Consider the following 15,760-nt stretch of genomic DNA (forward strand, 5'->3'; position numbering starts at 1 on the left):
GAGATACTGTAAAGCGTCAGCAAGATTGCGGTATAAGGTGGGATCAGCAACAGGAGGCCCGGAGCCATCAAACTTGGCAGATAAATCAGCAAGAGTGGAGGCAGATTTACAATTCGACATAGAGGCACGGTCAAGGATCTCAACAGCATATTTTTGTTGAGAGAGAAACAAACCATGAGGAGATCGAACAGCTGAGACCCCCAAGAAGTAATGTAGATCGTCGAGGTCGGACATGGAGAACTCACCACTTAGCAGGGAGATAAAATGAGCAAGCAACTGAGTGGATGATCCTGTGAGAATAATGTCGTTGACATATAATAACAAATATGCAATATGCTCACCATGTCGATAGATAAGCAAAGATGAATCACACCTGCTATGAACAAAACCAATGTTAGAAATAAACGCCGCAAAGTGCTGAAACCATGCCCGCGGGGCCTGTTTAAGACTGTAGAGTGATCGTTGAAGTAAGCACACGTGATCAGGACGCGTCGGATCTCGGAAACCAGGTGGATGCTGCATGTAAACGGTCTCCTGCAAATGACCATGAAGGAAAGCATTATTGACATCAAGTTGTCGAATGGGCCATTTGTGGGTGACATCAATCGTGAGGACCGTACGGATGGAGGCAGGTTTGACAACAGGGCTAAAAGTTTCATCACAGTCAACACCCGGTCTTTGACTACGACCATTAGCCACCAACCTTGCTTTGTAGCGAGATAAGGAACCATCTGCATTAAGTTTCTTTTTAAACAGCCAAATACAGTTAATAACATTAGCCTCCTTAGGTCTTGGAACTAATACCCAAGTTTTGTTAGTGATAAGAGCAATATATTCTTCTGTCATTGCATTAAGCCAATTAGGATCTTTAAAAGCCTGAAAATAATTTTTAGGGACAGAGGAAATGGTGTCAACATGTAGATTCAACCGACGTATGGGTTTTGTAATACCCATTTTTCCTCGTGTGACCATGGGATGTGTAGATTCGATTACACGGTCAGGGGAAGAGGAATTTGTGGATGATGTAAAGGATGGGTTGCGGTGAAGTGGACTGAAGTTAGGTAGGTTGGATGAATTCTGTTCACGGGCTGAAGAGGGCGTTGGGCCAGTAGGTGTGGTAGGGGAAGCAATAGAGGTTGAGATAGATTCGGATGATTCGGCAGAAGGTTGGTCTTGCATTGGAGGATCATGATGTGGTATAGGGGTGGTAAATAGTGGATGGTTCAGGTTAGGTTTATCATGGTCAAGGAAGGAGTAGGATGGGGCACGGTTAGGCATCAGTGAGCCAAAGGGGAACACCGTTTCATCGAACACAACATGCCGGGATATTATAATCTTATTTGTATCAAGGTCTAGGCACCGATATCCTTTATGATTTGTCGGGTAACCAAGGAAAATACAAGGAGTTGATCATGGTGAGAGTTTATGAGGAGCATTAAGGTGAGGAAAACAGAGGCATCCAAACACACGAAGGTGATCATAGGATGGTGGTTTGTTGAAGAGTTTATGATACAGAGTATCATGGTCGAGGGTGGTAGAGGGTAGTATGTTAAGTAAGTGGGCCGCCATGTGTAATGCTTCGGCCTAATAGGTTGGTGGAAGTCTAGCATGCATTAAGAGGGTTCGAACCGTATTATTGAGAGTGCGGAGCATGCGTTCAGATTTTCCATTTTGTTGTGAGATGTATGGACATGAGAATCTAATTTGAATGCCATGGTGAGCAAAGAGATGGTGAAATTTTGTGTTGTCATATTCACCTCCATTATCACATTGAAAGGTTTTTATAATGGAGGTAAATATGACAACACAAAATTTCACCATCTCTTTGCTCACCATGGCATTCAAATTAGATTCTCATGTCCATACACCTCACAACAAAATGGAAAATCTAAACGCATGCTCCGCACTCTTAATATACGGTTTGAACCCTCTTAATGCATGCTAGACTTCCACCAACCTATTGGGCCGAAGCATTACACATGGCGGCCCACTTACTTAACATACTACCTTCTACCACCCTCGACCATGATACTCCGTATCACAAACTCTTCAACAAACCACCATCCTATGATCACCTTCGTATGTTTGGATGCATCTGTTTTCCTCACCTTAATGCTCCTCATAAACTCTCACCACGAAATCGTCTATAGTTTTCAATGTGTCTTTCATTAGATTACCCTCCAAAATATATACACGGTACATTAGGTTTAATAAGGGCCAAACATCATGGGCCAAACTATAATGAGAATTACACAAAATACATAAATACAATATGCTAACAAATCACAGACGGTTCACGGTTTTTAAGAGTATTCTTAAACACACTTAATGCCCAAATATAACTATCTTCATCCTCTCTCTCAATAAATACATACCCATAATAAAAAGATGTATTATAACATGAAACCCCAATGATGTCAAGGAGAGATGCATGCTATATTTGTTGGTTTTATATGTACAATCCATTATATAGATATTAGAGAAAGATTTTGCCAATTTAATTGGCAAAGGATGTGCAATAAAAAAATGGTTATATGCCTTATTGAGTTATGTAAAATATCATATATAAAACCCTCTTTTCAAACTCTTCAAATAAAGCACTAACCATTGATCGATTGCCCAAGTTTTCCTTGCGGATTTTCGCCTTCAGATTGTATATAGTTCGAGAGACTGTTGGAAGGTTTGGGTTTCTTTGACGCAAAGAAGAAAGAATTTGCCTTGGGGGTATGCCAGAAAGCGTCATGTTTTGACACTTTGTACATCATTTGGTGATAATCGACGAAATGATGGATGCCCAGAGATATCCGTAGATGGTTCATGGTTGTGAGTCAAGTTTTTTGCCTTAAGTACCCAAACACCATCATTTCCTTTTTTACATACAACCTGGAAGGGGCATTTAATCAAACGAGATCCAATGTTCTTCTTCCTTTTATCTCCAATACACATTCTATCTCGATAGGAACCGCCTCGATCACATTGTAATGTGACATATTTATCTTTACTTGAATCTCGAATAGATACTCCATATCCTTTAGCATAATACAAATCTCTTACACTCTTTAGTAATTCATCATACGATTCAAATTTCAAGTTAGCTAAATAGAGTTCTTCATTTTGTACCGTAAAACTTGATGAATCCATTCTCTCTGTTCAATCAATTTTAACACAATCAAACATCACATTCAAGTTTAAATCAAAAAGTTAACATAATCAAAATCAATTTTAACACATTTTGAATCATAATCAATTCAATTTTCAATTTTGAATCATAATCAATTCAAGTTTAACATAATCATAACCAATTCAAGTTTAAATGTGGAGTTATCATATGGTGTTAACATAATCAAAAGTCTAAAATATAGCTTCGTTAAACAATTGAATAATTCTCTTTTAAGGTAAGAAAGTCAAAGTCTTGATCAGTTTTTTCATCTGACCTTCACATTTAAAAATAAAAATTGAACAATTATTTTTACTAATGAAAAAAATCCATACCTTTGTCTTTTTACATGAATGAATGTGCTGTTGTTGAGATGCTTAATTAAAAAACTTTTTATTCAAGAAAAATTAGGTATTCAAAATTTAATATTTGTTGTTGAAGCATGTAATTATTCAAAGTAAATTTTTTAGGGTCACCATTGGCATGTGGCCCACAGTGACTTTTCTATTCCCTTTTTTGTGATATGCACAGTCTTAATTTTCCTAACCCAATCATGATGATACGAATTGAATATTGACATTTTATTTAGTTATTTATAAATTTTTAGTGACTAATAATAGAGATTTTGAAGGTTACCGATTCAAAGATGAATGGAAGTAGCCGCTGATGAAGATCGTTGTGCCGACAACCGACTATAGATTTCCAAAGTTTGATCCTGCGTCGTGTATGTATTTTTGGAAAAAGAAAATGGGTATATATGTTAGAGATTATAATTCACGTAAAGATAGGTGAGATCCCATGTTATCAGCTTCTGATATTAATTATCCAGACATTAATTAAATAATTAAATGAATTGAAGGGTATCATAGTCTATACATAAAATATTAAGTGGAAGTATCAAAAACCTCATTGGAAAAATGAAAAATCAGCTCTCTAAAAAAATCTCATTAATAATAGGTTTTATGCATTTAAAATTAAAATAATAACATTAAACACCAATGAAAAAGTGTCACTCACATGCAATTCTAAGATAAATCCGTGCCTCCACTAATTGACCAACCAAAGGCCGAGTTGTGTGAATACACGGATCACCATCTAACGGTTATCTATCCATCGATCCAACGGTTAATACACATCTCTTCTAAAGCACACATTTTCTTCCAATCCACTATATAAAAGAAAAGACCCTTCCCCCAAATTCAGAACATTCGATTCAACTTAATTCACAGAAATACAGAAAACAAATAGAGAAAAATGTCTGGAAGAGGAAAAGGAGGCAAGGGATTGGGAAAGGGAGGAGCAAAGCGTCACCGGAAGGTTCTCCGTGACAACATCCAGGGGATCACAAAGCCTGCGATCCGCCGTCTGGCGAGGCGTGGTGGCGTGAAGCGTATTAGCGGTCTTATTTATGAAGAGACACGAGGTGTGTTGAAGATCTTCCTCGAGAACGTTATTCGTGACGCTGTTACTTACACCGAGCACGCTCGTCGGAAAACTGTTACTGCCATGGATGTTGTCTATGCCTTGAAGCGTCAGGGACGAACCCTGTACGGTTTCGGTGGTTAGGGTCAGTTAAGGTTTTTAGATTAGTTTCTGTCCTGTTTCATTTACGTTTCCGATTTGGTTAGTTTTTGTGTAGAGATGCTTGTTATATCGGTATAACTGAAGCTAGATTCCGATTTAAGATGAATTTTAAACTCACTTTCATGTTAGATTTTACTTCGGTTGTGTTATTATTCTGAAAATTGAAACTATTTATGGTTTATTTTTACCCAATTTTCAAGTTAAATACCTTCGTTACGACTGTTGATTCTTGTTTACAATGTTCATAAATTAAGAGTGGTTTCTCTCGAGTATGTGAGATTTTGTTTTGATATATGAGTTTCGTCTAATTGCTGCTCTAAAATTTTGATCACATGATTGCATTTAAGTTTAAGCAGAAATACGCCCAATATGATTATTTAAATCCCTGAACACAATTGTTGATATGTTTTGATGGAATGTGTACTCGAGAGTTCATAGCATTATATGCGGATTGTAAGTTTGTATATATGCTTCGTTGTAATCAATATTAAATAACAATGATAATTCATCTTTCTCCCATCTTTCATTTCTTCTTTGATAAGTTGATATGGTATCTGTGCCGTGCAGATATGCGTGGCCTCTACGGTCTGTGCCGTGCAGACAACGTGCACATATTAGCCTTCGCAGACTGTTTGTTTTTTTGAAGACTGCAGACCTAAAAATGTCTGCGCCCCCCTTTCTTGGCGCAGATGTGGACCAGAGTCTTCTAACATCTTCTAGCCTAAAAAACATATATATATCTTTATTTTTTTAAGTTTTTTTTTTTTAATTTATATTTTTTCAAACTTTATTAATGATAAACAATTTGAAAAAAAAAATACAAAACTTAAAAAAAAACGTTCGACTATACAAACATGATATTTTTGACAAATTTATAAATAAAGATTTATTACAATAATAGTCGCTGAAGTTGTTTATATAAATATGAAAAAAAAATCATAATATATTCTTATATTATTTTTGCCAAATTTTGTAAAACATTATTTAATACAGTATCGTCAATTTCTCAAGAAAATATTTATAGTATGTTTTTAATGGATTTAATTGAAAAAACCGAAGTTTATTTCCATCTATTTATGTAGCAAATTATTTGATCACTAATTATAATGTTTAGTTATAACTTTGCAACCAAAGTTGTTGGTTTTTATCAAATATATACGTTAATTCATATCATTTTTATTTTTATTTTTTATACAATAATACATAAAAGTTGATCTAGATTCGTTAATTAGTTATAACAAAGTCATAAAAATATTAAAAAATCATTTTGAAGTTTAAAAAAACAGTTTATTTATATTTCAGTTTATTTTAGTAGCCCGCAGATGTTAAAAAAACAAACAGTCTTCTTTTGTCAGACTGCAGACGTTTGGTCCACCTCTTCTACTGCAGAGGTCTACAGATGTGGTACGCAGACTGCATACATTTTGTCTCAGAAAAAACAAAGAACACCTTAGATTTATCACAAGCTCATTCTCATAGAACACAAAGAATTAGGAACAAACCATCATATCTAGAGGTCTATCATTGCAATCTCACAAAAGTTAATACTACTTTTGATTCATGATTCATGTTTCTGTAGATATCCTCTATCTGAAGTTATCTCTTATGATAATCATGGTACCAATTGTAAAGCTTACAGTATCTCTTTGTTTGCTCAAGAAGAACCCAATAATTATAATAAAGCTTCAAAATATGTTGAGTGGCAACAAGCTATGAATGACGAGTTACAAGCCTTGGAATTAAATAACACTTGGGTAGTTGTTCCTCTACCAAAATATTGAAAACCATTGGGGTGTAAATGGGTATATAAGATCAAAAGAAAAGATGATGGAACAGTGGATCGATTTAAAGTTAAGCTTCTTTAGCTGCAAAGGGATTCAATCAACAAGGAGTGGATTTTTAGATACTTATTCACCTGTTGGTAAACTCTTCACAGTGAAATTACTTCCTGCTTTGGCTACTTATGAAAGGAACCATTTCCCAATTGACATACCTAATCACATAATGGTTTCGTATTAAATGCCATGGCATAAATTCATAAAATACTAAAAATACCCAAGTAAGAGGTTTGAGAATGTGTTTTGAAGTTAATTTCAACATGGAAACGATTAAATTTAACTTGACAGGAGAATATCTGAATTAAATTTAAACCCAACACTGATTTTCAATGGGATAAGTATATGGAGGAGACCAGTTGGCCTAAAAATATACACGGCAAATGCTTGTCCTATACGGGATGCGGTGGGTGGAGACTTGTATGGTATGGACCGGCATTTGTGTAGTTGGGTCCGATCATGTTTTAGTTAGTGTTTACATGTTTGCTTTGCATATATATAATGATTGATAGTTAGTGTTTGAGTTGTACTGTATTATCTTATTTCAAGTTTGAGAATAAGAATCATATAGTGTAGATGTAGATAACATCAACCAAACCACCATAAATTCTGTCTTTTTTGTGTGTTGATTATTGTCGTTAATTCTGGCAATAACTTTTGCAAACTAACAAGGTGTTAAATGTCGACTCTCCTAATTTCCTGAAACTTCTGTTATCAACAAGTCAATTCTCCTAATTTCTTCAACATTTTGAAATAAAAAAACTATAATAACTTTACTCGGTCCATTCTATCTTTTCATTCATATCTCTTTCTAATCATTTTACAACTACAAATAGTTTTTCCAACACAAAAAAAGTACTTATAAGTTACAATTTTTTGCTGCCGTATAAACTAAGATTTAAATCGATTTTAGAATAATGAAGGCTTAAAATAAGCGGTAGGATTGTGTATATTAAACTTTAACTGGTTGTGGATTATAGTTCAATTAAAAGATATGGATGAAAGGTGGTTTAACAACCATCTATCCCTGCTAGCTCTACCACTAATCCAAACAATTGTTTTTTTTGCTTCCATATAAATAATAATAATAAATAAATCTACTCTAATGAATAGCCATTTATGCCATTTGTCACATTTTCATGTATTTTGACACATGTAATTTTGTGATTAATTCTTAGAAATTAATTTTCACTTATCATTTTGTGGTAATTTTTGATTTTCTTAATTAACTATTATAACTTTTAGCTTATAGAAAATAATTAATGTGTCGTTAATTTGTTTCCTTATATTTTCAAATTTTAATATGTTTCTTTCAATGTATATAATTTAAAGTTGACATGTTTCTTTCAAAGTTCATTGTCATTTTAGGCCAATATGATATATATATAGGAAAAATAATTAAACTTTGTTGTTTTTCATTGATTAAACTAAAACAAATATGGTTAAGTCACACATATGACCAAAATATAATTATTTCTACATAGTTTGTTTTATTAGTATAAATTAAATTATTTATTTATTTTTCAATTCGTTAGTATTTATTTTGAAATTTTACTTTAAAAAGTACTTAATGTTTACACTTTGATATTTAACATTTTCTTTAAAAAATACTTAATATTTATATCTTCATATATAACCTTTTTTAATCAACTCGTGTAGTAGACAGTCTTAAACCTAGTATCAAATAGTTTGGTAATAAAAAATGATTGTTGTTTTCATATTCAGTCTCAAATACGTTTTAAGATTCATCAAGGCATAATTCTTTCGAGAGGTAAAACAACAATTTTACCATGAAAAGTTAAATTCTACAACTTATTTTAATACAATTAATTATTCTATCAACTTATTTTAATTGACGCACAAAAACATGCTCCAAATGCTTTACCAATGGGATAAATATAATATGATCTTAAGAATATTTAGATCACGCTTATTTTTTTTTTTTTCATGAATATTAAGAATGTTTGTCCTACTAAAATTGACCGTTGTTCTCGTTTTGTTGTTGATATCTTACTTATTCTTAATGTAGAGATATATCGTAACATATCAAACATTCTATAAACTGTTTTTCGGTGTTATATATGATATATAATGTTTTGGTAATTCAGGAAAACTAATGGGGATGTTAAGGTTTTTTGGAAAAAAAGTTATGTATTAGCAAAAGTTAACTTTCAAATTTGATAATCAAGCAAAATAGAAAAAAGGGAAATAGACTTATCAAAGGTAATTAAATTTTCGGTTTGTTCACGTTTGGGTAACTATTTTTTTGTACACATCTAGTTAATGAACTTTTTGGAAGTTTCACATATGACCGGCTGTAACAGGTTACATCCGGTCATAACTGGTTATAATGGTCATATGTGAACATTTCCAAAAAGTTCGTTACCTAGATGTGTACAAAAAAAGATAGTTATCCAAATGTGATCAAACCGAAAAGGTAAGTGTAAATTACACGAATGATACTTGTGGTTTGGGTAATTTATGCGTTCGGTCCCTAACTTATTTTTTAACTCGGATGATCCCTACTGTTTATTTTTGTTGTGTGTTTGGTCCCTGTCTTATCTCAAAAGACTATTGTGCCATTTTAATTTATTTTTTAAATAATTTTCTTATTTTTTGTATATTTAAAAAATTAATAGACCCCACATATCTGTATCTCTTCACCATAAACCTGGAACTACATTTGAGAAATTTAAGTTGGGTCCCACCAGTCACCTTCTTATCATCTCATCCTTCTCAACTTCTATTTTCTTTCCATCTTTAGTGATATCAACGTCTTCATCACCCCTTCTTTTTTCGGTCATTCAACTCCGACGAACCAACACCACAACCCACTGTCTCTTCATCGAATTTTTCACCACCACAACCCAATAGAAGGGTTGTGGTGTTGGTTCGCCGGAGTTGAATGACCGAAAAAAAGGGATGCTGAAGACGTCGATGTCACTAAAGATGGAAATGAAATACAAGTTGAGGAGGATGGGAGATGAGATGGTGACTGGTGAGACCTAACTTAAATTTCTTAAATGTGGTTTTAGGTTTAGGGTGAGGAGATACAGATATGTACGGTCTATTAATTTTTTTTTAAATATATTAAAAATAAATAAGAAAATAAATTAAAAAGGGCACAATAGTCTTTTGAGATAAGACAGGGATCAAACACACAACAAAAATAAACAGTAGAGATCGTCTGAGTTAAAAAATAAGTTAGTGACCGAACGCACAAATTACCTATATCACAAGTATTATTCGTGTAATTTACACTTACCTTTTCGGTTTGTTCACATCTGGGTAACTATCTTTTTTTGTACACATCTAGGTAACGAACTTTGTAGAAATGTTTACATATGACCATTATGACCGGATGTAACCTGCTACAGCTGGTCATAATGGTTATATGTGAACACTTCCAAAAAGTTCGTTACCTAGATGTATAAAAAAAAGATAGCTATCTAGATTTAAACAAACCGAAAAGTTAATTACCTTAATAAGTCTATTTCCTTAGAAAAAATAAGAAAATTATAGATTTTAGGCAAAACTTCAAAAATGGTCCCTGTGGTTTTCGAAAATATCAAGTTTAATCCCTAAGTTCAAAAAATCTCACAGATGGTCCCTGTGGTTTCAAAACTTTTAACAAACAGCCCCTTAGCCACATAAAAAGACTAATATGCCCTTTCTATTTCTTTTTAGAATTAATTTTACCTAATCCTATTTTAAAAAATAGAAAAACAAAATAAATAATTCATTGGGCCCACCTCCCCCCCCCTCTCTCTCTCTCTCTCGTGAAAGTCTTTGTCATCTTCTTCTACTCAATCCCCAACACCCTTTGACTGATAAAAAAACAGGCACTTCATTTACATCAGTTCATAGCCCAAGCCTCTTGATTTTGAAACATCACCACTGCTCCACCACTACTCAGCCATAGAACCACCTGTATCAAATGTGAATCACCAACGTTGGCCACCGTTTGTTAACCAACAACCCCCCTTTTCCCTCTCCTGCTCCGACAATCAATCCTAAAAGCAATAACACCAGCAGAAATCGAGCGAAGGCAGAAATTGAGGGAGGTTCTTCGATCCTCGTCTGATCGAGAAAGGAGAAGCAAGAATGGAAAACAACAGCAGGTGGGGGTGTTCGTGAGGAAAGAATCCGACGAACCAAGGCTGCCGCCCCTGTTTCAGTTTCTCTCCTTCCTCCTTCATTCTTCCCTATCGATCAACAACTCAAAACATCCCCTCGTTTGCAGTGGTCCTCAATTTTGGCTTCGATAAAGTGAGAGGAAGAAGAACCGATAAACTAGCGAGCTGTTACAACTCCCCAACCATCCTCACTTGGTTCTCCGTCACCTCCAGCACCTCCTCTCTCCGCCTACTGTTGGTGATTTGAAGTCACAGCTCCGATGAGTGAGCTATCAGCCGAGAAGGAGCTCATCGAAAAAACCGACTGCTCTTCCCTCTTCCACCATTATAGCCGCCTCCGCCTTTCCCCCCTTGTGACTGCTTAACTACTGCAGAACCACACTCCACCATCGGAGCTTCCTGATCGCAGCCTTCTATTCGTGATTTCAGCTTCTCCGAACAGACGAAGACGGAGACCTGTTCCCCTAGCTCTTAACCGGAGATGATGCAAGTTAAAGCCTCAGAGGGTCGCCGGAGATCGACGACTCTGTCTCTCCTCGCGATTTGAATGACCACCATCGGAACTTCTCATCGCTTCCGATTTGTTCGTTCCTCCAAATCCCCAAACAGATGAAGAAGACGATGTGCGTTTTTTATGTTTAGAGAGAGAGAGAGAGAGAGAGAGAGAGAGAGAGAGAGAGAGCAGGTGGGCCCAATGAATTATTTATTTTGTCTTTCTATTTTTTTTTAAATATGATTAGGTAAAATTAATTCTAAAAAGAAATAGAAAGGGCATATTAGTCTTTTTATGTGGCTAAGGGACTGTTTGTTAAAAGTTTTGAAACCATATGGACCATCTTTGAGGTTTTTTGAACTTAGGGATTAAACTTGATATTTTCGAAAACCACAGGGACCATTTTTGAAGTTTTGTCTAGATTTTATTACGAAAAATGGTTTTAAATTAAATTGATAAAATCATCAGACTTATCGGTTTCTTAAGTGAAATCAAAGCTTTAAACAAATATCATAGGAGTTCAATACAAACGAAAAAGACAATAATGCCCGCGAAATGTTTCGATCCAAACTTTGAAAACAAAACCAAAAACAAATTCCCTGAACTTCTTCTTTCTCTATCCGCCCAATGAGACCGGAGAATCTCCTCCACCGCCCTACCCACACCCAATACTGCACTCTCGGCTGCCCGATCCTCGACGACTTCCTCGGCGGCGGAATCCCCTGCAACTCAATCACCGAACTCGTCGCCGAAAGCGGTTGCGGCAAAACCCAACTCTCTCTCCAACTCCTCTTTACCGCTCAACTTCCTCTCCACCTCAACGGCCTTTCCGCCTCCTCTCTCTATCTTTACTCCGAGTACCCATTTCCCAACCGCCGTTTAGACCAACTCGTTGAATCGTTCCGGTCGTCTCATCCGATCTTATTCGCCTCTTCTCGTGACCCTCGTGATTACATATTCACCCGCAACTGCCAGACTGCACAAGACCTGCTCGACGTATTGCTCTTGTTGGAGTCTCGTCTTGAGAAACCAAAGGAAACCCGGTTGGATATCAAATTGATTGTGATTGATTCGATTGCTGCTTTATTCAGAAGCGATTTTGACAACAATCCAACAGATCTTAAGCGGAGGTCCTCGTTGTTCTTCAAAATCTCCTCCATTCTGAAGTCACACGCTAGGCGTCGTGGTATTGCGATTGTGGTTACAAACCAGGTGGTTGACTCATTCGAAGATAATCATGGGTCAAGTGGTGTCCGAGTTGGGAATCTGGAGTCTTTGTATACATCTGGAAGACGAGTTCTTCCAGCTTTGGGATTGTCTTGGGCTAACTGTGTTAACTCAAGACTGTTTTTGTCAAGACACGAGGTAATAGAAGGTGTAGAAAATGGTTTACCTGATTCTGATTATAGTGGTTATGTCAGTAGACGAAAAAGGAGGGAACTTCATGTTGTTTTTGCCCCCCATTTACCTCATTCATCTTGTGAGTTTGTTATACGAAGGGAGGGTGTTTTTGGTGTTGATGAATGTCTTTAAGAAATGAGATTACCTTCTGTAGCAAATGTTATCATACTTGAAAGCAATTCAAGAATACCCATTTGTTATTGGCTTATTTAACATTAGATTTTAGTTTTTTTTTTTTGGGAATTTAAGGTATGCCATAGGGTTCATCATTAATATGTTTGATTTATGATGATTTTGGTATACTCCCTTTTCTGGAAATGAAAAAAAAAAATATTATCTTTGAGCTTGAATATGTTGTAGGAGACTAACTAGTGTGTTTTTATTATTATCCTGTCTTATTTTTTTTCTGCCATATTTTTTATTGTAAGAAACAATTCTTTATAGCCAGAAAAGTTTAATGTCATTCTGAGAATATTGTTCCACAAACTGCATTTATGAAGCACACATTACATCATCATCTGTTACAAGTATATAACCCTACCACATGCTCTAGAAGCTATACCATATAATCTTGAAAACTTTTCGGTTTTTTCATGGTTACATTTGAATATTAGTTGTAAAAGTCTTGATAGCTTTGTGATTTCAACCTCTAGTATTACCTGCAAAAAAGTGAAATAGCTTTAGTTTCTATTTGTCATCTCAAACTGTTTCTTTTTTACTTAATGGACTTAACAAGACAAAACTAGATATTAATATAGAAAGATCGACTTACCTCCTTTTATCTTGTTGATGAGAACTGGGAATATCATGCTCAATTGGAATACGTTATGAATACGAATGGCACTGAAAACACACATGCAACAAATTAGTATTGTTTTAAAAAACACACATCTAATTTAGTTTGATACTTTTTTAACAAGATTCAGTTGTAGAATAAAGAATTGGGAAAACATGATATAAAAAAAGGGATCATCTTTGTAGTTAGTCAACTTCAATTTGGGAAAAAGGTGAAATTGATTAAAACTTACCAAGCAAAAAGATTGTTAGCATGGAAACAAGCATGACTCGAAATGAACAACTTCTGTGCAAATGTATTGAGGTCTGTAGTTGCCTTTGACCACCAACAGCCCTTTTAAATATCTGTAAACATTCACTTTTGAATATTAAACTAAATGTCAATACGCCTGCATTTGTCACACATGATAAAACTGGACTAGACTGAACTGAATATGGATGTGACATGATAGGACATTCACGTCTTTTTGTACAGACAAGATATCTCCCATCTTTTTGGTTACCTCAGTTTCAGTTTAATGTATATCAAACACAGTACAACTATTCTGTATTGGCTAAGTTGACATACTAACCTGGTTGATCCTATAATTCCCACATCTTGGTCTCCATAAATAACCTTTATCTTTCGATGTGGACTCACTATTCACCATTAATGATTTATTTTCTTCATTATCATGACCAATTGTAATCTTTAGTGTGCCAACATCTTGTGAACCCCATGTTCTTCTAGAACTTGCCTTCTTATCACATGAAGAACCATCACTAGTTCCCAATACTTCATGGCTAACATCTTTACAACTTGTGATATAATTTGTTTTTTTTGGGCTATCTTTTTTCGAAGAATCTTTAATATCAGAATCCGAGTCTTTTGTGCTATTTGAGCTTCCTGGATTCCCGGAGAGAAACATAGCTAAGTCATCACGCTCGTCTTCATCTAAATTCACCCAACGAAGTGGTTTTCTGACTCCGTCACTGAAATACTCTTTCAATGCTTCTTCGACTCCTGAAATCTGGGTAGCTATGGCGGAAACGAACTGTTCATGTCTCGTTGACCTAATTTCGTCGACGTTTCTGTAGCTCATTCTTACAGCTCGTTGAAATTCATCCAACTGAATTCGAGAATTAAAGTTTAAAAACATAGATTATGTTTCAAAATCCTTTGAATTTTGGGTATGATCGTGTTCATACCTGCCATTTTGCTGTGGCTAAAGCAGTTTGAAGCTCCCTACAAAGCTCATCTACAGCAATGGATGATATCCCTTCCCTCTTCTGTCTAACCCATGTCCTATAAGCTGACTCCATTCTAAAAATTTCAAAAAACAACAGAATCATCTCATAAAAATTAATACTTTTTGGATTGAAATGAAAAACCCACATAAAAAATTAAAGAATAATGATATGTCTAGAAGAGAAAATCCCCTGATGCATGGTCGAACCATAAATAGTTAAAGATATTGGCATACCCTAACACAAAATCGAACGGAAAAAACTAGGGATTGAATCGAAATAAACGATACCCAGATAACAAAATAAAGGAATCAACAAGAACCCTAAATGAATTTGGGTGAAGGTTGAGAAGAAAACATACATATCTGCAGATGCCTGAACCTCCTCTGCGGCTGAAAAGAAGATGTCTTTCTGCCATAGATCAAAGGTGTTTGCTACCAACATATTTTCGTGAATTTCTAAAAAATTAAATGGAATTTCGTTTGTTTTTGATCTTTTTGGTATATGTTTCGTGAAAAAATTAGGAGGTTGGATTACGAAGGGGTTCTCTTCTTCCTCTCTTCTTTGCTTTCTTTAAGCAAAGAAGAGAAGAAAGAAGAGAGAGAAAGCTAAGGAGAAGGGAGAGAGAGAGGGGAGAGACAGAGATAGAGACAGGGTGAGAGGTATAATGGTTTCTTTTTCTTTATATTTCTCCTGCAAATTACAAAAAACGAGTGTTTTTTTTGGTTGGTTGAGGAAAAGACGCCAGCTTATGGGATATTATTAACCACATTCAAAACACAATAAACTCTTATTTACCTGTAAAGCATCTGTAACTTCATATGTAATTTAATAAAAGTATGTTAGTTTATAATATTGTTAATAGTTTTTAAGATATTTTATTGTTTATTATAAAATATATTAAATTAAATATAAGTCAAATGTTATATTATTTATAAATGTATATTATATAAATGGGCCTGGTAATGGTTGCGATTTCAAGATTTTAGCCATACTAACAAGAACTGTTTTGATTAATTTATGAAAATTATAATGTATTTTTTTATTTAAAATCTATTCTTAATTTCTCATCCTAGTTACAACTAACTTGATGGTTTTCAATAATTTTTTTCTTATTTATTTATAAGAATTC

General features: G+C 34.8%; 3 protein-coding genes across 3 annotated transcripts; 2 read left to right on the forward strand and 1 right to left on the reverse strand.

Moving 5' to 3' along the window:
• The first annotated feature begins 4,369 nt into the window (after window positions 1-4,369).
• Window positions 4,370-4,876, forward strand: LOC145134773 (histone H4). The gene has a single exon (XM_079069606.1). The coding sequence runs from the start codon at window positions 4,412-4,414 to the stop codon at window positions 4,721-4,723; it is 312 nt and encodes a 103-aa protein (XP_078925732.1). The 5' UTR covers window positions 4,370-4,411; the 3' UTR covers window positions 4,724-4,876.
• A 6,912-nt stretch (window positions 4,877-11,788) lies between these two features.
• XRCC3 (homolog of X-ray repair cross complementing 3 (XRCC3)) lies at window positions 11,789-12,788 on the forward strand. Its single transcript, XM_079068778.1, has one exon. The coding sequence runs from the start codon at window positions 11,833-11,835 to the stop codon at window positions 12,736-12,738; it is 906 nt and encodes a 301-aa protein (XP_078924904.1). The 5' UTR covers window positions 11,789-11,832; the 3' UTR covers window positions 12,739-12,788.
• A 281-nt stretch (window positions 12,789-13,069) lies between these two features.
• LOC145132611 (uncharacterized) lies at window positions 13,070-15,305 on the reverse strand. Its single transcript, XM_079067458.1, has 6 exons — window positions 14,990-15,305; window positions 14,590-14,704; window positions 13,974-14,510; window positions 13,635-13,746; window positions 13,379-13,449; window positions 13,070-13,265 (listed from the first exon to the last, which is right to left on the reverse strand). The coding sequence occupies exons 1-5, from the start codon at window positions 15,070-15,072 to the stop codon at window positions 13,418-13,420; spliced, it is 879 nt and encodes a 292-aa protein (XP_078923584.1). The 5' UTR covers window positions 15,073-15,305; the 3' UTR covers window positions 13,070-13,265; window positions 13,379-13,417.
• Window positions 15,306-15,760: the final 455 nt, after the last annotated feature.

Source organism: Lactuca virosa, chromosome 8, assembly GCF_052849685.1.
Source record: "Lactuca virosa cultivar CGN04683 chromosome 8, Lactuca_virosa_CGN04683_v6, whole genome shotgun sequence".
Classification (NCBI taxonomy): Eukaryota; Viridiplantae; Streptophyta; class Magnoliopsida; order Asterales; family Asteraceae; genus Lactuca; species Lactuca virosa.

Coding starts and splice junctions, on each gene's coding strand:
- LOC145134773 (XM_079069606.1), top strand. CDS start 4,412: ATGTCTGGAAGAGGAAAAGGAGGCAAGGGATTGGGAAAGGGAGGAGCA.
- XRCC3 (XM_079068778.1), top strand. CDS start 11,833: ATGAGACCGGAGAATCTCCTCCACCGCCCTACCCACACCCAATACTGC.
- LOC145132611 (XM_079067458.1), bottom strand. CDS start 15,072: ATGTTGGTAGCAAACACCTTTGATCTATGGCAGAAAGACATCTTCTTT. Junction 14,705..14,989: donor GTTCAGGCATCTGCAGATAT/GTATGTTTTCTT, acceptor TGAAATTTTTAG/AATGGAGTCAGCTTATAGGA. Junction 13,747..13,973: donor GGAATTATAGGATCAACCAG/GTTAGTATGTCA, acceptor GAATGTTTACAG/ATATTTAAAAGGGCTGTTGG.